The 24,349-nt window shown below is 36.8% G+C and overlaps 1 protein-coding gene across 1 annotated transcript in view; it reads right to left on the bottom strand.

Moving 5' to 3' along the window:
* Positions 1-317: 317 nt before the first annotated feature.
* The window catches only part of MGAT4A (mannosyl (alpha-1,3-)-glycoprotein beta-1,4-N-acetylglucosaminyltransferase, isozyme A), a 73,949-nt gene continuing 49,917 nt past the window's right edge, over positions 318-24,349 (bottom strand). Inside the window, exons 9-15 of the mRNA XM_017818354.1 lie at positions 21,323-21,453; positions 20,639-20,746; positions 20,051-20,244; positions 7,855-7,933; positions 5,705-5,771; positions 4,511-4,623; positions 318-4,347 (exon numbers count right to left, since the gene is read on the bottom strand). Of these exons, the coding sequence (XP_017673843.1) occupies positions 4,321-4,347; positions 4,511-4,623; positions 5,705-5,771; positions 7,855-7,933; positions 20,051-20,244; positions 20,639-20,746; positions 21,323-21,453 (719 nt within the window). The 3' untranslated portion in view covers positions 318-4,320. The remainder of the gene's footprint in view (positions 4,348-4,510; positions 4,624-5,704; positions 5,772-7,854; positions 7,934-20,050; positions 20,245-20,638; positions 20,747-21,322; positions 21,454-24,349) is intronic.

Raw genomic sequence — 24,349 nt, 5'->3', positions numbered from 1 at the left:
GTCAGCAATCAATGTTAGCCTGAAAACACCAGTTGTTTAATGTTTCAGCATTATGCTGGTGATTGTAAAGATGATTTAAAAATACAAGGGTTTTTTTTTAACCCTTTCTAACTACAGTTACTTTTCAGAATACATCCTTTCTAGTAAGAACAAATATAGAACCTTGGGTTAATGTATTTCAGGAGAGCAAGGTTTGAAAAGATTTCATTCTTCTTTTTCCCCACAAGACTAAAACAGTGCTTTCAAAGTTGGAGGCAAACTACAAATTACTACAATACTTCATGTGGAGCAAGTATTTCCAACAAAATACAGAGATTAGTGAAATTAAAATATATTTGAAAAAAAAAAGAAGGAAACTGTTACACAGTTGTTCAATTTTTCCAAAGACTAATCACACTCCAGCCCATTCAAGGAATTGTGTATCACAGGGGCAAAGTACAAATTGCTTTGCCTAAACTGACTCAAGGTATTTAAAAACTGCTTTTGAAACAGTGTCTAGCTGCAGTAGCAGCAAGACAGAAGAGTCCAGTCTTTTCTTGGTCCATGAATCATATGTTTATCTTTGAATTTTTCTAAGCCATCTTTAAGTAGAGAAAAAACAAATATATCTACAGAAATTTTTTCCATCAATGCAAATACCTGTTTGAGATGCTTGCAAAAGCTCAAAGCCTTCTACAGTGCTTTAGAAACACTCATTAAGAAAATAAAAAGTGCTACTTTGGGATCACATCCTGTTCACATTATTTACAAAGTTTTCATTAGGACTACCCACTGAACGAGCAAAGCAACATTATACTGCAAGCCTTGTATTTCCTTGGTCCCAAGCAATCCTAATCTGCTCACAAAAGCCAGTGCTCGTATTGGCGAGTCTGTCTGGCATCCAGTACAAGAAGTTAAGAATAATTTGCCCGGATAATGAAGGTTTCTGGCAATGCCTTTGGTTTCACAAAAGTTCACTTTTCTGAAGCTTTAACAGCATCAGAAGGAGCTAGCAGGATCATAGGGTAATGCAATTTATTTTGAAACACTTTCCATTACTGTATAGCTAAGATTCAGAGGCCTAGAGGGGATTTTTAAGGCAACAACAAAAATAAGCTGAAATTAAATACATGTAGGGAAAAACTCCCCCAAATAATTTAACAGGTTTAAGATACTGTTTAAGATCTCTTATGGCAATGCTGTCACTTACGACGGACAAATGCAAGAGACACCGGCTCCTCTGGAGTATATCCATCACAAACAGTGCCTGAGCTAAAGGCTGGTGAGCCAAACTGCCTAAGCACTTACTTTGTCACTTTAGCCTGACTTGGGGATTGAAATTTGAAAGCCCAAAATAGCTGTCTGCGGAAATAATTAAATAGAAAATATCCTCCTTGCTTTTTATATTTTTCAGCAAAATTTCCAAACAAATTTGCAGAACTACCTGATTACACCATCTCTGAATTTACCTGAATCCATGAAATGTAATTTGTCTTAATGTGGCACTTTTATTTAGAGAGCATATAAACTAGGAACACTGAAACTATTAAAGTAGCCCAAGTTTTCAACTCCTGGTAGTATGATATAATAAAGATACACTAGTCTTTAGGAAACCATCCCCATTTTACCAAGCAGTAATTTGTTGTCTTGGATAAATCTCAACATTCTTGAAAACTACTGTTAACTGGAGTTCTGCAATCAGTGTGGTAGGGATCTATGTATTTAAGTATATTAGCAATGAATCATCTTAACTACTGTGAAACCTCAGGAATAGTAATGCTTTTAGAATAAGCACACAGCTTTCTCCAACAAGTGGTACCAGTAAACTTCTGAAATAATGGAAAAATGGAAAAGGTCACTGTCAGCAAAACTAATTATATTAAGAAACTTCAATATCTAACATATTTCTGCAGTCTGAATTGTAATAAATAACTCTAGTGTAAATAACTTGCATCATTCATCCACTGACACAGATGAGAAGAACGCCTCAATACTTTCTCAGACCTTTGCTAGGTAATGTGTGATAAAAAGCCATTGCATGACAATAATTTGATGGCACGGCATTACACAGGTGACAAACGGGGCTAGAGTAGCACCACAACAGGCTAGAGTCACACGGGATCAGAGCCAGTCACCCAGGTTCCAAAATCCAAGAATAAACTCCATTTATGTGGCCAGTACTTAGCTTATGCCCACAGTCTCTATGGGCAACGCGAGCTTTCCAAGTAACATTTTATTTAGACCACCTGATGTGATCAGAAAAAGTAAACAAGGCCTGCCTGGTAGCTTTCTAACTTGAACTTACACCAGTCAGTCTAAACAGAAGGTCTTGCCTCTGTGTACAAATCTTGTCTTCCCTGTGTCCCCAGACAACATAGCTAAACCAAAATGACAACAGTCTGTCGAAACAGTTAAGCTCTTCAACTTGAATACTGCTAAACTGTCAAAGCTATGACACCACTTTCCAACAAGGCAGAAGAAAAGACAGATTGACTCTATACCCCAGTGGTGATGGTTTGCAGTGCTGAAGAGTCAGGTTTAGGCTCCTGCTCCTTATAAACGTGTCATAAAAGAGAGGCCAAATCTATTAGCCAAATAATGCCGGAGGTGCAAATTCAAGATCCCCACTCTAGATCAGGGACCCTGCAACAGGTTTTGTGCATCTGTACCCTGACCACAAAGATCTTAAAGGTCTTTTCCAACTTGAACGATTCTATGATTCTATGTTGGGAATAGCAGAGTGGGGGTTTTTCCCCATAGGGAAAACCCTCCAGCTTTTGAGATGTCAATTCCAGGAGGCTTGTTCATAGCCCAGCTGAGAATCCCCAGGCCAAGGCAGATGCCTCCCTCCAGTGTCAGTCAGGCACTTCTTTCCTATTAAAGGGAGGAATTCTCGCCTCTCTTTTTCCTGATCATTTCTGACTAACTGAAATCTTCCCATGCCTGTGTCTTACATATAAGCACCTAAGCAGAAAGACTATTAAGAGCAGCACCAGCAGCATTAGTACTGCAACAATTCCCCTCTGGATGTAATCCAAACCATGTTTTGTTCCTGACTGAGTTTATGATTCATTTAAGATCACTGTTGTTTCCCTTGAAACGAAAAGGCAGGGTACTAACTTGAGGCCAAATTTAGTTCCTAGTAAAAAGTTCATGTGAGTTAATACACTCATCAATAAAGAAGTCAAAACTAAAATGTTGGTTTTGAACAACTGAAGAAAATAAAAATAAACTGTAATGTATCCAAAATGAACACTACATTAACAGAACTTTCTAAAAGGAGACCTCCATAGGTCAAATGTATCTATGTATTATTTGTTCTTTTGATGTAAAGTAACCTCTATCACTCCAAAACAAAGCTGGAGAATTATTTTTTTCAGGACAGAAAATGAATTTGTTCAGGCTAGGAAATGTTTACAAAGATTTTTAGAAATAACTGTTTGGAATAAAAAAAAAAATCTTCTAAAATGCAATGGATTTGATCTAAAATCACTGCCGATTTAGTACATAATATGAAACAAGACATTTAACATGCTTTTTATGTGGCTACAAACTGTACATAGTGGAATTTCATAGCCCCAAAGAATAATGCTCTTCAGAGGCTCTGTTTATGCCTCTGCACATCATTCAGATTCTGTGTACAAAACTATGTAATTTAGAAACTTAATTTAGTTTTTTTTAAACATGGCAGTAAATTTGAAATATGGTATTAATTTATGTTTGCATCTCCAAAGAAAAATGTAGAAAGATAACTTAAACTAGAGAATTCATAAAAAAACTATATCAATTTAAAATTTTACTGCATAAAAATATGTACTTTTCAAATTATTTTAATAAATTAAATATCCCTAACATTTTTAATATATATCCCTGACAGTCTATAAAAGAGGGTTCTTGTTATAGAAAATAAATGGAACTCCGAAAGTACCCCCTTCATAAAACATATTTAACAATAATTATATTTTTTTCTTCTTCTTCAAGGAATGTAACAATATGTACAACTTCTCTATATTACTATACTATCAAAATAGTACAGTTTAAGCATAGCAGGGTTTTGTAACCATAAGATGGTAAAGTCACATTAAAGTGGAGGACAACTTGGGCCTCAGACGAACGTTATCAGTGTGGAGCATCAGTTTCTGGATGGATCAGATAAGAAGGGGTAAATACAATCTTCTCATCTACAGTAGGTTTCACAAGAGGTAGAGTTCAAGTGGAAAAGAATGAAATTTGGAATTAAGGTGCATGCTCAGTATTTTCAATTTGTGATTTGCTAAGGATGTCAGATTTTATAGGAAAAGTTTTCAAGGATCCTTTTTCCTCTAAAGCAGAATTCCATGATCAGTTTGTAATCTTTTTAATATGAATCTGAAATAGAGAATCAGAAAAAATAAGTCACCATTTAGTGTATTACATTTCTAAGAGGTAGCTATTTTCAGTGTTAGCCAAAAGTTTGAGCTTCAAAACACTGACAGAATAAAGAAATCTCACATTTGCTGGTTGTATTTTTAAATGTTATACCACCTCTTACCTCATTCAGAATTGCCCAAACGGCTGAATTTTGTATTACTGAAAGCCGGAATGATGAAATAGGGTTTAGGCTGGGGTCAACTGTTCCTTCAGCTACACCGTTTTCAAACTTCCCTGCAAAAGAAGCAAAAGTATATCCTCGATTAAGTCCTGTTCAACAAAATGAAAGTAAAAAATTTGTGTCCAGAAAAGTGTTTCTGTAGCATCACAGTTCACAGGTGAAACCTACTGACTGGTATCATTCCTGAAACAAAAAAGACAGCGAGCAATTTTGACATCAGATTAAGCTTTGCAGCAGCAAACAATATGAAGTGTATCATCAGAGCACACTGATCTGAACAGCCTTACATGTTCAAAGCCTAAAAGCTTTGAAACTGCCTAAAGGCATTAGCACCTCAAACTCTGTGAAGATTTTGGCACAGGTATTCATTTAATATCATGGAACTAAACATAAAGCCTTTGCCTTATGTGTTTTCAAGGAGGAGTAAAGACAAGGTATATCATTCATGCAAAACATATTCCTATTTAAAGCATCTTCAATTATATTAGGATGAGTAAGAATCCACTTTAAAAGCCAAGTTAGACTTTACACTCATATACACAACAATTTGATCTCTAAGGAAAAACTGTATTTTATCTTAAAATACCAAATATACTGGCGGTGTATTTACAGTAATTTATTGAGACAAAAAACGTGCTTTCATTATAACAGGGCTGCCCAACCTATGTCCAGCAACAAATACAATCCAAGAGTAAAACTTCTCTTTCTTGACATGTATCCAGGCACCTTCCCCAAAACCCACTTGGCTGTGGAAATGCCAATCTCATCCTATGATGATACAGCTGATTTTCTATAGAGTGAGTTCATATCCAGCACACCAAGGCACTTGTGCAGTCACAGAGCAGGAGAGGTGATCTTATACAACCTGGAAATGCCTCTACTATAATCTAGGTGATTAATCCTGGCAGAAAAGTTGAATGTAGCTGCACTTCAACTAAGAGAGTCACAACAGATCTTTGTTTAGTACATCAGTCTCAGAAAAGAAATAGCGAAAACAATATTAAGTAAAGCCTACAAGGTCATGTACCCAAAAATGAGTGATCAAGAATCAGGTTTAGGTTTGTTTTGGTTTTAATGAAAATGTCTTGACCGTTGTAATAGTAACAATACAGATTTCTTTCTACCGTGACATACCTATCCTGAAGTAACCATCCTCTAAGCGTTTGTCTTTGGTTTCTTTGCTTAATACCAGTTCTTCATTCTAGAATAACAAAGCATGAAAGAGATCATTTGACACATGACTTCACCAGGGAAAGACAAACGTGTGTACTTTAAGTGCCCTATGTAACTCACATGGTAACTGCCACACAAACACAATACTTAGCAGATACTGGCATACATGGTAGAACAAAAGCAAAGGCAGGATCTTGCCTTCTTTTCCTATGGTTGAACAAGACCAGATTTCTCTCAGGACAAGTGAAACTTACAGCTTACTTTTTGATCTAAGACTTTGGGTGAGATGAAAAGCCATCAGACCAGTGAGAGAATTATTGCAATTATCACTGCCTCACTGAAAAGGGATGGGGATCAGTAAGTTTTTCTTAATAAGCACCAAAAATTAAGTTGTAAAGTAAAGCTTGAAAAACAGCTTGAAAATTACAACCATAATCACATGATCCAATACTGAAAGACCCACTATAAGAATTTCCTAGGAATGAATTAAAAATGCTTGACAAAACAGGAGATTAAATCCATCAGCTTCTTTTTTTTTAATTCCTACTTTGCAGGGAAGATGCTGAAGAAGTGGTGGGGATTTTTTTGTGGGTCTGGTTGGTTTTTTTTATTTGGGGGAGTGGGTGTTTTGGTTTTCTTTTGTTGTTGTTGCTGTTATTGTTTGGGAGTTTTGGGCAGTTTTTTGTTATGGGTTGGTTTGGGGCTTTTTTTTTAAATTTGTTGCTTGAGTCCCAGACAAATACAGTCTGGGGGCATTCTGGTTTCTAAGGGTTTTTTGTTTTTCTGAATTCTGCTTAAGGAGAACCAGGGTTGAAATACCTGAACGGGCTTCTAGCTCTACTGAAGTCCATCGTGGAGAAACAGGTCCCTCAGGAGTTGCTGTCCTCATACTGGCAACATTTTTTGTTGACACCAATGGCTTAGGAACAGGCCAGATAGAGAATTTTCTGTTTATCTTTTCCACATATTGCATCAATAGCAATAGAAGCTCAGTAGCATTACTTCCTTAAGGGGTGCTCCAGTTTGAGGAACATTTCACAGCCAAGTATAGCCAAAAAAGAGATGCTTGATGCACATTTTTGCTCATTACCTTGTATATTCATGTTGTATCTTGGGCTTAGATGAAGTGAGGGCTGCTGCTGTTTTTGTAGTTAAATGTATTTCCAGGTCTTGAGAAACAAAACCCACAGATCTTATGATATAATATGCCACATGTCATGTTGTATAATTAGAATCAAACTAACAAATTTCATTTTAGCGGTGGGGGTGGTCATAATTTCCTATTTTTGCTCGCTCCAAGGAAGACAGACTGCAAAAATGGATACGTGAACTCCTCCATAATTATTTAATTTAAAAAAATAAACAAAAAGTAAGTTAAAAGACAAAGAGTCAGAATATGGCAATTTAGGCATAGATGTCAAGATTCCTACACCAGGTAAATGGGAGAAGATAGAAAAACATTTTAGTACTAAATAAAATAAACTTGTCCAAAGTAATATCTTAATCCTCTCACAGACTTCTGTGATATAAGTGGTTAGCTGTAATATCTGGTTGAAGAAAAAGAACCCATACCATCTGGTGTCAAACAAGAATATACTTTAGATAAAGAAGTGCTCTCCTGTGACAAAACTCTGACTGATTTATGGGGAAAAAATCAATAATCAGGAGAAAGGTACACATTCCGTTTAAGAACCTATATATTTCAGTATATAGTATGGTCTGGATGTGTGTCAATTCCTGAATTAAGACTTTTTTACTACGTCAAAAAGCAGACTGAGTTAGGTTTCCCATTTTTCAAAATACATGGGAGAGGGAAGACTGGGGGTTTTTATGCTCTAAATAGTAGCAGTGAACTGGACAAAAATGACTTTGTTCACCACCAAATTATCAACAGCACTTGTAGTAGACTGCACTCTGAATGACCATCTGAATAGTTACCATAGTCTTCTGTGAACAGATCCAATTAAAAGAAGAAAAATTGTGAGCATCAGAGCAAAAAGATCATACACTCAAAACAAGTATTTATGTCTCCCTTACTCTTTTAAAAAAGTCAATGAAGAGATTTTGCTTTTATCCTGTAATGAGGAAGACAGAAATCAATACATTCATACCTGGAAAGGCAAAACTTCTACAGTCGTGTTTAGAAGTATGTCTCCTGGATGCTCTGGATTGCCACTGTGAAACAAGTACCTATACACGAAAGGGGAAAAATAAAACAGCCTACATACATCAGTCAGAATTAGCTTTGTTACTATTTTACATGTTAATCTTCACATTACAGGTGTTACAAGGATAAACATAACTTTATAACTGGACCTACGTCAGATGGGGATAAGACAGTTTCACATACTACTGTAATTGAAAGGGCTAAAATTTTTCATTTTTTTAAAGAGTAATTGGAGAACATTTTACTGAGAAAGGAGTTTCCATAATCTGATCTTGACAGATTGCATTATACAAAGCACCCATCACTGTAGTCAATATTGCCTGGCACACACTGGTACCACCTACAGAAGCAGGAGCCCTGCCTTCCTTCGGCCTGTCCCCTTCACACGTCATCTTCTCCTTGTACCCACAGGATGAACGCTGCAGATCCATTCTGAACCAGTTCTGGGAACTTATCTAAGTCAATATTTTGCCAGGCCAGGGCTTCCCAAGTCCAACTCTCCGCCCTGGTTCACTGCAGAATCTCTTTGATGATTGTGCCAGGAATTCCCAACCCATATCCACACCCTCAATGTTACCTGAATTCAAAGTTCTAGTCCAAAGACAGATTTATTTAAACAAACAAACAAACACCTATGTTAAAAGGACCTTTTTTTTTTTACACCTGTACAAAGTCCCCATAACCCTCATTCAGTTGTGCATTTAATGATTCTTTTAATGGTGCAGAGTAAATATGTTTAAAACTGTATCTAAATCTATCCCTAAACATCCCTATCAGCATCAATCAGTGAAGTGCAAGTTTTCATATTCTAGCTGCCCATTCTCAAAACAACTTTTGCAGTCCTGTATGTATAGATAATGTTGCAAAACAGACTGTTTAGTTCCCCTTTCTTTATATATAACTCAAACTTCATATTATTCTGAATACATATTACATAAAAAAGTAACAATATTTTTTACCACTAGGTGGTATCAATGCTTGAAAAATTGTTCATCACTCACCCTTTTTTCTAGTGGACCAGAAAGTTTATTCAGATTACTGTCAAAAACTACCTAGATACTACACCTACTCAGATGCCACTTTTAACAAGCCCATTTTATTTTATTATGTTTAAATGAATATGTAAAAATCTATCAACACATTTCAAACTTCTTCAATCAGAACTAAGAGTGAGAACCATTTTCAACATTAAACATGTCACCAGCCAGAGACAAAATTAGTTCAGAAATTATCAGTTGATTACAGTTACAAACATTAGCTCAATTTGCAATTTATTAAGACATAGTTGAAGATGTAAATTCCAGTTTGTCTTTATCCAGTATGTCTGAAATCAGGTAAATAACTGCCATTAATCCATACTGCATAGCTACAAGACAAGCAGAAAAAACCAGAGCTTTCTGATCCTGACTTAGAAATGTCTGTGACCCGAAAATCATATAAGTACTTGAAGAAAATACAGACACACATAGAACATTTCTTTTATCAATGCTCAGAAAAGAAGGAAAAGCACCCATTGTGATACAAGAAAGCCACATTGATTTCTATTGCACTGGTTTCAGCAGAACTGCACAGATGAACTGCAAAACAGAACTGGACTGAGTAAGCTTCAGAACTGTATGTGCTTCAAGAAAAATAATTTCCCCACTGCATTTTAATGTAAAGATCAGACAATTCTTAAGTATGTAAGCTACATAAAACATCCACAGCTCTTTTGAGAAAAATCTTGTAACTGTTGCTAAACATTAATGATATCCAAAAAACCCCAAAGAATCATCCTTTCTAGGAAGATGCCTTCATTGCACATCTTAATAGCAAGCCAAAGAAAACTCTTGACAAAGCTGACCGGAAAACTAAAAGTATATTCTGCTCTCTTCTGACATAGTAGATATAATTTGCCATTCCTTAGTCTGTCATATATCCTAAGCAAGACTGGGTACTTTTTTTCTTGAAAACACTGAAAATTTTAAGGAGACTTATTTTAAAATGCAAGTGATCAAACACTTCCTATCTCAGGTGTTCCTATCAAATGCTCCACCCAAACCACGGACAAGCTGCTTTTCCTTAGCACTCATTTCTGAGAGGACAAAGAAACTCTCTGTGATCTGCCATCACTGTGTTCTCACTGAACAGTAAGTGACTTGGGATGTTTGGATGGGGCATTTGGGGGGAAGTCAGGCAGGGGGGAAGGAGCAGTTGTAAGGGGTTTTTGTTTGTTTGGGGGGGGGGCTGGGGGAAGTAGTGTTACTTATTTATTTGGGGTTGGTTTGTTTTTCAAAACAACCCTGCGAGCATACAACCACAGCCAACCATTTCTCCTACTGTGCTATCAACTTTGAGACCCAAGCGCAGTTTCCTCCCCTCAGCAGTTGTCACTCCATTAGACCAAGGCACTCACAGGGTGGCACAATGCCAGAACAATTTACAGTGGTAATTAATCAAACCTGATTTCCAGACTTCCCTGTAATCAAACCTGCTTCTTTATTGTGTTTTCTGTAACTATCCATATGCACACACAAATGCAACACATGCAGATGTCACATTTTAAATTATGTTTAGGAAGGAAGGGATATTTTTATATCTGAGTCTTGCTTCAACACTTCACAGATAACACCTACTTAAACATAAAAAGTTACACAGATTGAAAACAGAAGTATAAATACACATACACAGTCAATTCATATCTATGACATTTGGTTTAGAAATAAAATTTACAAATTAGAAAATTTATATTGAAAGAAAATTTAATTTACAAACAAACAGATATTCTACAACTTGTAAAATAAGTGTCGTGAGCTATGCTTTTGTGAAACTTGCTTTCCTGATGGGAGATTTTGCAGTGGAGATTTGCTGGAAATGGGTTGAGAGAGTAAAACCCATTTTGAAACAAATGTCAGTTAAATTTGCCAAGGTCTTTTCCAAGCTACATGATTCTATGATTCCAAGGTTTTCAGATTGTGACAGGTATTTCTCAATAGGGATACTGAAAGACTTGGAAGTAGCTTTACTTTCACTTGCTAAATTACTCTGATAGCTGTCCTGGGATTTATATATGACAGTCCATGTAAACAGTGAAAACATGTTTTTTTCCTTCCAAATTAATTGCCATTTTTCTTAGGGTGGAATCATTAAGATTTTCTTTTCTATCTGCTGCTTAAACATAACACCTTGTGAACCATTCCTTCAAATTAAAATTCCAAAAGCCATAGATCTCTAAATATAGTAATCCCAAACAAACACAAATTCACCTAAAGTTTAAAAAAAACCCTACTGTTACCTTACGGAATATTACTTCACTGCTTCTTTAATGACAAAAAAAAAATACAAAGATAGGCACAATTGAACATTTTTTATGAAAGTCATCAGAGAAAAGCAACTCTAACTTACTACTAGTAAATGTAGTACCAATGTACCTGAATCTTAGAGAACCTTTTCCTCTGGCAGTGTCTTTTTAGAGTTGCAGGTCAAAGATAATGACTAGCTACTCTAGATATTCAAGCACAGAGACAAACCTCCTCTCTGCATTATGCAATATTAAATGTATGAACTAACTTACATACATTCTGCTCATGACCTCAATGGAGTATGAGAGTAAGAGGATGCTAAACATCAATATCTCATGTAGCATAAAAATTACACAAAATTTCAAGAGCACTGAAGGTTTAAAACAAATAAAAAATACTCCAACTAACAAACAAAATGGAGCAAAGCCAAAGCTACAAAGAAAACTTTCAGTTTTCATATTCAATAACTTGAGTATTTACCCAAGCTGAGGGTTTCACTTGTTGCCATGGAACTAGACACACATATAAATCACACCGAATAGAGGGGGAAAAAAACCCCAACCAATAAGCTGAAACAAATATTCATACACATCCAAACACGCAAAGGGAGGGAAGGGCAGAAGCATGGTTATCATTAATACACTGACAAAAGTTTAGGTTACTTATCAGGGAAAGGTTTTTCACCTAGAGGACGGTTGAATACTGAAGCAGGCTCCTTGGGGAAGTGGTCACAGCACCAAGCCTGACAGAGTTAAAGAAGCATTTGGACAACACTCTCAGGCACATGGTGTGACTCTTGGGGTGCCTCGTGCAAGGGCCAGGAGTTGGACTCGATGGTCCTTATGGGTCCCTTCCAACTCAGCATATTCTGTCATTCTATGAACTGCTGGGGTACTTTAAAAGCCTACACTCAGATTCAGAACTCCCCCAGTAGTAAGCACACGGAAGGATTCTCACCTCTTTTAATATCCCCCAGAAGCAGTGTATAAATTAATATAAATATTACTAATCTGCACTGCTAGCTTTAATATTCTTTGAATGGCTAAGCTTTGTCATCACCTGTGCTTTCAAAGAAAAAAAAAAATCCCAGCTACACACTCCTCTCTATCCTTCCCCTGTTTTGCTTATGAAGGGATGTCTCTCTTCTCTTTCTCTCACATCCAAGTATATTTAGGCCGAAACCACTATTATTCTCTTTATTCCCTAATTTGATGTCTTTTAAGCATAAAAAAAAAAATCTGTCCTTTATATTTTATCTAAACAAATATAAGCGCCAACTATTTCTTAATATATAGAAAGTGTTCTAATTAAAAATTAGAACAGAATACACAGAATAATTTTACCTGTAAATTACAGCAACTTTATCACAGGAAATAATATACAAAAATTCTTTGAACTGCACAATTCACATCCACTGACATTATATTTGGGTTGAAGGAAACAAGTTATCTCACTTGATGCTAAACACAAATATTCAAAGAATCTATTTAATAAGGCAGGTCTTTATGCTCTGTAAACATCAGGAATCAAATCCTCTTCGTCACATATCCTCCTTATGTCTCTTTTTAGCAAAATGATGTATTTTAGTATATCCCATTTTCAGAAAGGAAAATAGGTGGGAAGGCAGAGAGGAAATGTTTCCTTCCATGTTTGAGCAAATTATCCATAGCAACATGCAGCATAGCAGTTTTTAATTCTGCACAACATGAATTTCTATAAAAGCAACATTCAGTCAGCAAATTTTTGGCTCTCTACAGATGCCATCATCCACTGCAAGGGTCATTATTCACCAATCCTATCCAGTATTTTTGATCACTGGATGCAAAGGTGGTAAAAGGAAACTAATCTAGCTCCTTTGTGTCACTTTCCCAGAATCCTAATCAGGAAACGTTATTCTACTGTCACTGAAAACTATTTCCTCATTCAAAATACAAACAGAAGATGAATAATTTCTTTTCCTTCTCTCAAGTTCAATTTATTCTCCTATTCTTTATGTATCTTACAGTCTTTTGAAAAAATTGCTTATACTTCAAAAAAAAGCCTAATTCCTCAGGTCTATATATATACACCTGCCAAGTACTCACCTAGGTAAGCAATGAAGTAGGAGCTTTCCTATCATGTTATAATTCCCAGTTCAGAAAAAAACCTTCAATGAAACAAACAAAAATTTTCCCCTGTCAAAAAAAAGCACCACCAAAAAACCCCACCCCATTAACTTCTGTGCAAAGAACTAGCGCACCAAAAGGAGAGAACTTTCTCATGTTTGTCAACAGACCACAAAATAGCTTGACTGAAGAGGTGATGGGAGGATTTTGGACAGTGGTCTTAGTATTTTTTACCCAGCACATATCTAAGAAATTAATTTTCTCATACAACTCTCAAACTCAATCTTTTACCCTACCATTTCCTAACCCCATTCAGCTGTGCAGTCGGTAAAGAAGGCATTTAGCTGTGTAGGAAAATCTCATTCCCCAGACTACTTGTGCCTTCTGTTTCCCAGTGAGGACCATGACATCCGCTTTCCTATGCTGCACTGTCTCTCTGGAGTATGCACACATCAAGAATAATAAGAAAGAGTCTTAAATTTTTAATTTTGGAGGTGGTTTGGGTTTTTTTGGTATTTTGTGAACGGGTTTTGTTTGTTTGGATTTTTTGGTGGTGGTGGGTGGTTGGTTGTTTTTTAGGGGAGGGGCTGTTGTCTGTCTGGAAATCTCTGTTCTTATCCTTTATGAATTTACTCATTTATCCACCACATCAGTTAAAAGGCCATTATGTTCTTTTACAAGGTTATTTCTACTGAATTTTTAATCCAATCAAATGTAGAAAGGTTTTGTTGGGGTTTTGGTTTTAGTATGTGTGTGTATATATGTGGGTGTATGCACATAAACGTTTTTTACGCCCCCAGCTTAGCTGGGGAAGCACACTCCAGTCAGTTTTCTTAAACATAGGCATTTGCCACCATTTGAGATTGCACTTGGGTATATGACCTCATCACAGGCTGGAAAGATGCAATTATGACATCTCAGAGATTCAAGTCCTTCTGGAAATCAGGTGAAGTATTTTAGAGTATCTCAAGTGGCATTAGACATCTAACATTTAGGCAATAGCATTAAGCCTCCAAGATTTCTGACTAAGAACTGTAAATCCAGAAACACTGCCAAACACACAAATCTTGAATATTATTGCCTTTAAGGAGGAAGCAGCATGTCCTTGGCTTAGGCAGCTCTTTTCTTCTGTCTCTGATCCACGCTTTGAGTTTTTTTCCCCGTCTCATATGAAGTCCTTGCCTCACTGTTATGGGCAGAGTTCCATGCCTGGAGCAAACAGCATCAGTGGCTGGGAGCCTGCCTGCCAAATCCCTGCTGTCAGTGCATCCATCTGAGGATGTTCAACTCATTAGTACAGGAGCTTATGTAAACACAGAAACTAAAGTCCTCAAATTCTCTTTTATGTACACTAAAAGTATTATCCCACCTGAAATATACTGACAAACACCAAAACATTTTATAAAACAAAGAGATTTTGAAATATTGCCTATCAACTGACACTACCATTAAAAGCTTAATAAAATGAAGATGGTGTTAAATTTTAATAACACGTATCTTTAGAATCAGAACAAAGATTATTTCTAAATCATACGCTCTGTGTGTGTGCACCTATATGTGGTTCTTGAGCTAGAACTGCCCATGAAAGGTTTAATGCATGACACTGAAGGGGAGCTTCTACAATGAACATTGATTATGAACAAAGAACAACTTATACATCAGTCAAGTCACTGTTGTACTAATCTAAAACCAAAACAATTTTGCAGTTCCCTAGGCCTTGGAGTGGTTGTTACTGCAGAAGCAAATGATGAGAAAGTTCCACTTACACTTTTGTAGAGCTGTTAGAAAGTCTGTTTTCCTTTGTAATGCATTTCATCCAGTATTGCTCTACCCACAGGACTTGCATCCCATAGGACGGATACTTACATTTTAGATGCATACATGGCTGACTGCATGTATTTATAACTTTGCTGTACTTAAATAAAAAAGTTCCTTTTATTTTTCACTGCTAGAGAACCTGTTTTAAAAGCTGCATTTATTTTCCTTTACAAAATACCAGGCAAGCATCTGTTACTTTTTATGAAGTAACATTATTTTTCAGCACTGTCACAATAATTTCAAAGCAGACAAAATAATGTATATGTTTAGTTACCAGAAGCTCAGCAAGACCCTATTCACACTCAATACATTAATTTTCTAGCTTAGTGAAATACATATTTCTTGCATGACTAACATGACTTGCATGATAATTCTATGTTGTGAGAAGATGCCACAGGAAATACATGTGAGGTTAACATCACGTGTTCCCTGGGATTCTAGGGTCAACAATACAGAAAATTAGATTATTAGTCTCAAATACTGCACATTCAGTATCTATGCCAATAACAGAGCGCAGGGTAGTAAATGTAATCTACAAACTGATTTGTCAAAGTATTAAGATTTCACTTTAAAACTGAACTCCAGTCAGCAAGTTTTACCTTATAAAATCATTTTATTAATAATCAATGTGACATTAGGATGACTACCCAGTAAGATGCTAAGAGGACAACTATGAGGCAACTGTAGAGATAAAAGCAGTGCTGGGGGACAAGGGGGGGAAATGAAAAAAACCACACCACCACAAACAAAAAACAGATTTCCCCTCCCCTCAAAAAAGGAAACTGCTAATCCTTCTGAAAATATTCCAAGTAACACTACCAAGCAGTGTTGCAGAAAAGTCTAGAGCATAAGTTTCTCGAGGAGTAGCTGAGGGAGCTGGGGAGCTGTTTAGTCTGGAGAAGAGGAGGCTCAGGGGGGACCTCGTTACTCTGTACAACTACCTGAAAGGAGGTTGTAGCTGGGAGGGGGGGGGTGGAGGGGGAGGGGGAGTGCTGTTCTCTTCTGCTGTGCCTGCAGTGAGAGGACCAGGGGAAATGGCCTTAAACTGAGACAGAGGAGATTCAGATTAGGTATCAGAAAAATTTTTTCACCAGAAGAGTGGTTAGGCATTGGAATAAGTTGCCAAGGGAGGTGATGGAGTCACCATCTCTAGAAGTGTTCAAAAGCTGTCTGTATGTGGCACTTGGGAATATGGTTTAGGGTGATTATGGTGCTGCTGGGTTGACGGTTGAACAAGATGATCTTGAAGGCCTCTTCCAACCTTGATGATTTAGTGATTCTGTGAAGCAGTTATATACAAGAAATGATGAACCTCATATTTTAAAAATATAAAGCAAACTTAGATATACATATTAGTGAGGTGAGGCCGAGTTTTGTTTTTTGCTGTTTTTTTCCTTTCCACGGTATAAAATACATACTTGTCCTTTCCTCAGCTTATTTTATAAAATACAGATCAGCATTTGAAACCCATTTACACTGAAGCAAACCTGAAGCTCCTTTTAAAAATATCCATTCTAATTTTCTATTGCAGACAAGTGTAAACATAATCTAATTATAACAGTCATAGGTTATGCACTTCCAAGGGCTTCCTCCAAGTAATTAGTGCACATGTTCTTTGAACACCATATCTGATTTGTGCCAATCACATCCGTAAGGAGGACTCTGAAATTTAGGCACTTAAAAAAGAAATGGCTGTGATGATGATGGACACCACTATCACTTAAGTGCTGCAATGGAACATCTTTCTCAGATGTGTTTTGGCTGGTTCATAAAGAAACTCTTAAATTTAACTCTCAGTTTTAATAATTAAATCCGTGTTTGGAACAGCAGTGTACATACCAAAACAGCAAAGTGGATTTCAATAATTATATAACAACCTGGAGGGACAGAAATTCAGTATTTCTTATCTTTACAATGTAGGCTATTTTGAGCATTTATCAATTTATTTAAAAAAAAACCCTCAAAACAACAAACCAAAAACAAACCATACTTCAACACTGCTGTGCAATTTGCTTTTAAGAAGAAAGTCCTTCAATCTACTTTCATTCTCAAGGATATGCTACTAAAAGAAATGTATGTATTTTCTTACTGCAAAAACCAGAGTGAGACCCTAACATAGTATTAAGGGACATTGGTGTTGTGGCTGGAGATCTTTTGCTTGGAAAAAAACTAAAAAGGTTCAGTGCAAGAGCTTGTTACTAAAATAACTGTTAGAAGATTTCAATTTACACATTCTCCAGGTGTGGTTTAGAAAAACAACCACCTATTTGACTGTTCAGTATTCAGCAGGGATCTGCCAACCAGGTCTTGAATAAAATAGCCACACATGTTGCTTTCTGCTCAGTGAAGTGAGCTCAGTTCTCATTTTAAGCTATTAAGAGATCCTTGCCAGTGTTATTCCTGACATTAAATATTTATGTTTAAGATCTGAGAATAAAGACTTAATGAAAGCTAATTACTGAACTGCAGAAAACTCAAATTCAGTTCAGCAAAACACTTGGCATGGAAAAATAAACTACAGGAACAAGTTAGCGTTCTGTCACAGTGTAACAGACCTGCCATTCATTCAGTCAGAGCTGTGGTCAATATTTCCATTAAAAAACTTCTTCATCAAAAATTTGTTATGGGAGTTACTAAGCAGTTATACCTCAAACTGACTTGGCAGACAAAATTTTCTTTAAATTCCAAGAGCTTTTCTATTACTTAAAAAAACCCAAACAACTTGTTGCATCCTTTCACAGACACAGGATGTCTATAAAAGGTGTATTTTCTACTCTTAATTCCTACTATCAGATGTATTTTCCTACCAGGTAAGTCTTGTAATGTTTGGTCCATTTTCCCTTTTCTGTGTTTCAACCTGCAAGTCACAGTTTTATTTCTGACTGCCTCAGCAAGCATCCTTGAAATATCAGGAAATACCATTGCTCCATTAGACCTTCACCTGCAAAAATCTGCTGCTGCTGTTCAAATTATGTAGACAAACAAAAACAAGCCCCCAACAATTTGAAATTAAAACATCTGTAGCTCTAATCAGTCACTAACTTCAGAAAGGCAAAATACTGTATTTTTGAGGACACTGTGGCAACAGAAGTTAAAACTCATAATAAACTTTGAAATGGCTTGCAATGATAGCTCACATAACCTTAAACTTAAGTCTGAACAGGTAGCACCATTCTAATTGGTGGATTTGCTTTGAAAAAGCAACAGAGTGCAAGATACTTCCCTTCTTCTAAAACTAAAATGCATTTCTTCAATAAATCAAAATAATAGCATAAAAAAAAAGATATAATCCTCTACTGCTAAGACTGTTCTTAACACAGCATGTAGACGTTAACTACCTTAGGCCTAGCTACAATTTTCCAGGGCACAACAATAAACACTATTTTCCCACCTTTTGCACAGATAATTAGTACTTACTCATTCCCCCAGTTCCCTCCACCATTCAGGCAATACGTATCAAAAATTTTTCTCTTCAGACCTGTGCATGTCATTTTTTATAACAGTGCTGACCTATGACACTTGCTAGCAATGCTTTCCAAAATTGCCATTGAGCATTTGGCTCATCCTAATCCACTCAAGATCAAAATTTGCTGCTTACACTTACCCTATTCAGAACATAGATTCTTTTTTAAATAAACACCACACAAACACAACAAAATGGACAACATTTACTTCGTAACTTTAAAAAGGAAAATGTGATCAAAAAGAAATCAAAACAAAGTGTTTTTTAAACTATTGGCATAGGATTAAAAAAAATATTTTGCCTTTAGTCCAAGGAGGTATGGCAGTCATATTCCTTAACACATGCATCTTGGAAAGCTAACTGGGAAAGTCTTTTAAAGTATAGAAATCAACTGAAAGAGTAATTGACATCTCAAACAACAAATTTGAGTTTCACAGGTCAGACTAGTTTGGAACAACATAGTAACAAGGAAACTACTGATCCTCACTGTTGCACTAAGCCAAGGTGAAGACTTAGCCTTTGATAATGTACCAAGGCACAGAAGTTGACTAACTGTATTCAGTTCAGGACTGCAAAAAGGGCTCCTTAATACCCAGTTAAATTCATGCAAAGAAACTTTTTCTACAGGGTTATAGGCATTGGCCCAAAAAGAACGCATTAAGTTATGTAAAGTAAGGAGAAAAGGAATCCACTAACATAGCAACACCTAAATAGACATTAAATAAACCAAGTCTTGGACTACCATGTTGGCAAGACAGTAGCAGCAAAGCAGTCTCAATAAAACTAAAGGATGACTAATCTCTGCAGTGCAAACTCTATTATCCTTAATTAATCTAACTAATAGCTAAAAAGAAGTCACTTTTAGTCCTCTAACAAATCACAGATATTTGTATTTTGAAGGCACCCCTCTCCCTTTTTTTTTGGTTCAATTTTAATGTTTTTTAAATAGGTCAACTTGGAGTCTCAGCATGGTGACTTTTTTCAAGCCCTAAAGCTACATCTAAAAAACATGACCCTCCAGAGCTCCCACCTTTCAGGTCTGGGGACATCGTGATATGCTCCAGCACGATTTCAGATCTGGACAACCAAGGGATTGAAGCCGCAGGGCACAACATACTGTACCACATACCATGCTGTACAATTGCACTGTAATTAGAAGCAGACCAACCAAATACAAGCAGAACCAAATTGGCTTCTTTTAAATTCTCTTATGAAGTGTCAGAGAAGCGCTGGTTTTGCACCGCATTTATCAAAAAAGCTCCAGATTAAATGAACAAAAAAATTAAAAAGCAAAACAAAACTTACTGTAGTAAAAGATTTGGAGGGAAGACAGTAATGATCATAGTTTCAGCTGAACTCCAAATGTTCTATGTCATTTCACTTTAGGTTACAATGACAGTCCCAAATTCTATCTTCAAACATTCTTGGCACAAGCAACTTTATATATGAGACCAAAGGCAAATAATTACTAACCTTTCTACATTGACTGGCTTGTCAAATTTAAAAAGAATATAATCTCCAGCAACTGGCGTGACAGCCCAGAAAAAATCTTCCCCTACGTAGGTTTTTTCTAGTGTATGCCCCTGGTAGACTTTTAAAGATGTCGAAACCTCTGCAGGTGGATTCACGTGGATTTTATGCAGTAATGGTTTCAGGAAGTCTTTATCCTAATTGAAAGACAGACAAACATCATGCTGGTCAGATAACCTTGTTTATTATGTTCTTTTCCAAAGTGGCTACACTTAAACATTTGCCTAAAATGGAAAACGAATGCATTACTCATTTTGGGTGCATCAGATCTTGTACAGATTAGTAAGATGAGCATGCCATAAAAGTAAAAAAATGAGAAAAAATATCCCCAACAAAAACCCACATTAGCTGAGACTAGCACTTCTTATATTCAATAGTAACCGGTTAATATCAGATTGAATTCCAACTGGAGCAATATACACTGTGCTTGGAAATGCAAGACAACAAGAAAATGCCTGTTTTCTCAATCATCACAAAGTTTTTAATTTAATTGGCCTGCTGTGGAAAGGAAGGGAAATATTGGCTACTAACTGTGAGTTTCTGGATCTTTCCTGCTAGAGAAGAGTGGAGGCCAACATGCTGGAAAAGAGAAGGCCTGAAGCGTATCCGTAGATTAGATTTCTGTCGATCACAATGTTTCTGAAACAGTGTGAGAAAAAGGGAAGGGTGGAATAAAAAAAAGAATCACATTAGTAAAAACCAACACAAGGTAAGAACCTAGGCCTATTTATCCAGTTGTTCTTGTTTTCATTCCAGAAATCTACCAAGACTGATGTGTAAATATAACACTGTTCAAGGTTCTCGCACAGAACTTGTTTATTCAGTATTTCAGCAAGGGTGCTACTTGAGAAACGAAGGACCAAAATCCAAAGTTTATTCCCCATTTGGAACCTTCTCGAAGACTGCTATTCTAGCAGTGACATCCTGCAGAGCCTCAGCAGTGGTTACACATGAGTTTATTTTAGCACTGTTACACACAGAAATTAACTAAACTTTTGCTTTTCATCCTATTGCACTCATGTCCAAAATCTGAAGCAATAACAGTTATAAGCCTCTGAGAACTGTTCTTTTTGAGATAAAAATCTTGGCAGGAAGAAAGACTCCCAGAACATGCAGTAATGGTAACACACGCTATGCTAGTTTCCAGCTCACAAAAACCAACTCATTCACCATCACAAAAACATTTTAAAAGTTTTATAATAAAAACAAACTTACAGCATCTTTCTCAGGGTTACACACTTTCACCCAGAGGATATGGTCCAGGAGCCAATCAATAGGTTTCTCCTTATAAAACATAAATATGAACTCTACAATAAGAGTGATATCTGGAGACTGGAACATTTTACCTGTGGTGACATTAAGAATAACTAGAGTTACTTTAGATTAGAGATAACATTGTCTTTTGAAATCAGATGATAAATTTGTGCCAAGACAAGAAATGCTAGCAATGAACAACCTGAAATCTCAATGTTATTAAAAGTTCAATAACTGTCAACTAAACAAAACAACTATTAGAATAAGAACTTGTAATAGATCTTGGTGCTATCAAAATATTCAAGGTATTCTACAACACAGTTTCCTTAAGAATAGAAATTGTCAGTTTGCAAAAATAGAGAAAGAAGATTTATGGATTGGCATCTACTATTCCCCATGTCATGTGTAAGCTTCAAGTATCTGAGATGAGGAGCTGTTGCAAGTGTTATCTGCCCAGTCACACAATCTCAGTTTTTGTAGGTACAAAAAGCAGAGAAGGAACACCTACCACTAACTTCAGATCCTTCTGTGCAGGAAATCAAAGGGAAAGAAGGAAACTTCAGAACATATCCAGAGACAACACAATAGAAGAGAGACAGCCCACAGCAACCAGAGTTTTTTTCGGAAGTGCACAGGCCATCAGCAGGACTTCTGGGTCATAGCACAGTGCCATTCTGGGTGGCACTCTGCTAAAGGATTCTTGGGAACCCTGTAAACTGTGAGGCTTAAAGGAGGCCTTTGCAAAAGAAGGAAACTCACTGTTGATTAAGAAAGTCTATTTACTATCAACATGAACAACCACCTATGTGGTTGTGGAATACACTTCTCTGCCAGTACAGATGTCTGAAGAGAAAGGTGGCCAACACACTGGGCTATTGTGTTAAAAAAAGGTACCTTGTATGAAGACAACCAGGAGCAAAACAGACTGATGAGTGCTTGTACCAGGGACTGCACTCAAGCATTGAAACAGGGTGCCAGGGGCCTTAAGTTGCTTAAGTCACAATCCCTGGAGGTATTTAAAAGATGTGTAGATGTGGCACTTGGGGACATGGTTAATTGGTGAATTTGGTAGTGCTGGGTTAACGGTTGGACTTGATGATCTCAGAGGTCTTTTCAACCAAAACGATTCCATGAATGCGTGCCAGCTAAAATTCCAAAGGCAGTTCCAGATCTAAAGTCAGATTCAGAAAACATCGCCAGGTTTGCAGATGAAGTCTGCCTCTACTTTGCTAGGCTACAATGGAGAAGGCAAGAAAGACATTGTGTATCAATAAATCTCTTGGGAAGACACCGGCTGAAGTGATTCAGTTCTGCAGATGGTGCTGAGATGTGGGCAGTGCTAGATTAAACAGGGATGGGTTCTTGGGGCATGTGGGCATCAATGGATCAGAGTCCAACAGAAGCTCTTCTCCTATGCACATCTTCTGTCTCTCCACATTTTAGAGTCCTGTACAACAGTACTCAGGTATGAGAAATGTTTTGGGGGTTTTTTCCACTTGTGAGGAGACCTCCATAGGCTTTCTAAATAACAAGTTCCACAAGTGGTAGAGGTTCTAAAAGTTTCTCCTATTCTTAGAAAAAACAGATGGAGTAGACATTAAGAACAGACTCCCCTCTCAGGTACCCAAACCACTTCCCACACTCATCAGAAAATGGGATTCTGTTCTCATCTACAAGAGGACAAAATTACCTGGAAAGGCCACTGAGGAGCCGTATAGGCTAGTCTGGATGACAAGCAAATAGGGAACAACATTTTATATGAAGCTTAAGAGCTGTCAGCAGTGTAGCACTCTACTTGAGTAGGTGGCTGAGTGGAAGTGAAGAAATGGTGCAAGCAGTCTATCTTACCAAGCCATTAAGGAGGATGTTCGCATTTACATGAACAGAAGAGAGGATATACCTGAAGTATCATCCTGAACCAGAACTACACAAAAATTGAAAAGTTATCTAGGCTTTAGTGATTAGGAACATACATTTTCACTGTGACTGTACATGACTATCATTCAGAGCCAGACATTCAGTTACTTCTCTTTCTTTTAGGCTTCACTGAAATCTGTAATTCACAGAAGGCTAAGATAAGACAGCACAAGGAGCTGGGAGTTCAAATCTCTGTTGTAACAGGGATGGAACATTTCTCTACCAGAACAGGTGACTTATCCTGGCACATTATACAAAATATCAGAGTAGATATAGAATGCTGGGTTATTAGCTTACATGTATTAGCAACAACCACATTTTTAAGGGAAAGTAAATTTGCAGCAGCCCCATTGTGTGTGTTCCGACACTACCAGGTATCAGACCCTTACAGGGATTTGCTTAGAGAATGCCAGGATCTTGAATTGCAAGATCCTTCATCTTCTTAAAAAGGGAATAGATACTTAGAAGATCACCTAAAGAGCCTTGCCCTTTCCAGAAAACAAGTCTGATGCGACCTTATTTCTTTATGACTTGTGTGAAATTGGTTAAGAACATAGCCAATGAAAGGATACTTATTATGGAATTCCGAGATGAGTTTGGAGGGGTCTGAGCGAGGCTACAACATGATGCAGTTCAACAAATATGGAGGAAGCATCTGACAAAAGTGCCAATTATTTCATATGTTGGAATGATGATTCATAAAGTGACACAGTGGGGTGGAAAAGTAAATGTGGTAAAACAATAAATGACCTGACACTGTTAAATCAAAATTGTCACTTACAGAAACCTTTAATTTGGCTGTTTATAAAGCCAAAACATTGACATCACTTGTAAGTGGTTGCTGCAATGAGGTTCTCAAATAGGTATCTCCACTTGAAAATACGCTGTAACTAAAATTTGAAGCTCCCACTACACAAGGGACAACTTCTACTAAAAACTAGGGAAAATTGCAAGGCTTTATTCTTAAAAGACCTAAGAAAGATGTTATGATTTTTATTAGTATATTGTTACTATTTACACATTATGTTGTCATATTGTTAAAAACATTATTTGTGGAAGTAAATATTTAAA

This window comes from Lepidothrix coronata, unplaced genomic scaffold (genome assembly GCF_001604755.1).
Source record: "Lepidothrix coronata isolate B3197 unplaced genomic scaffold, Lepidothrix_coronata-1.0 Scaffold68, whole genome shotgun sequence".
Taxonomy (NCBI): Eukaryota; Metazoa; Chordata; class Aves; order Passeriformes; family Pipridae; genus Lepidothrix; species Lepidothrix coronata.
This window is presented reverse-complemented; position numbering and strand designations above follow the sequence as displayed.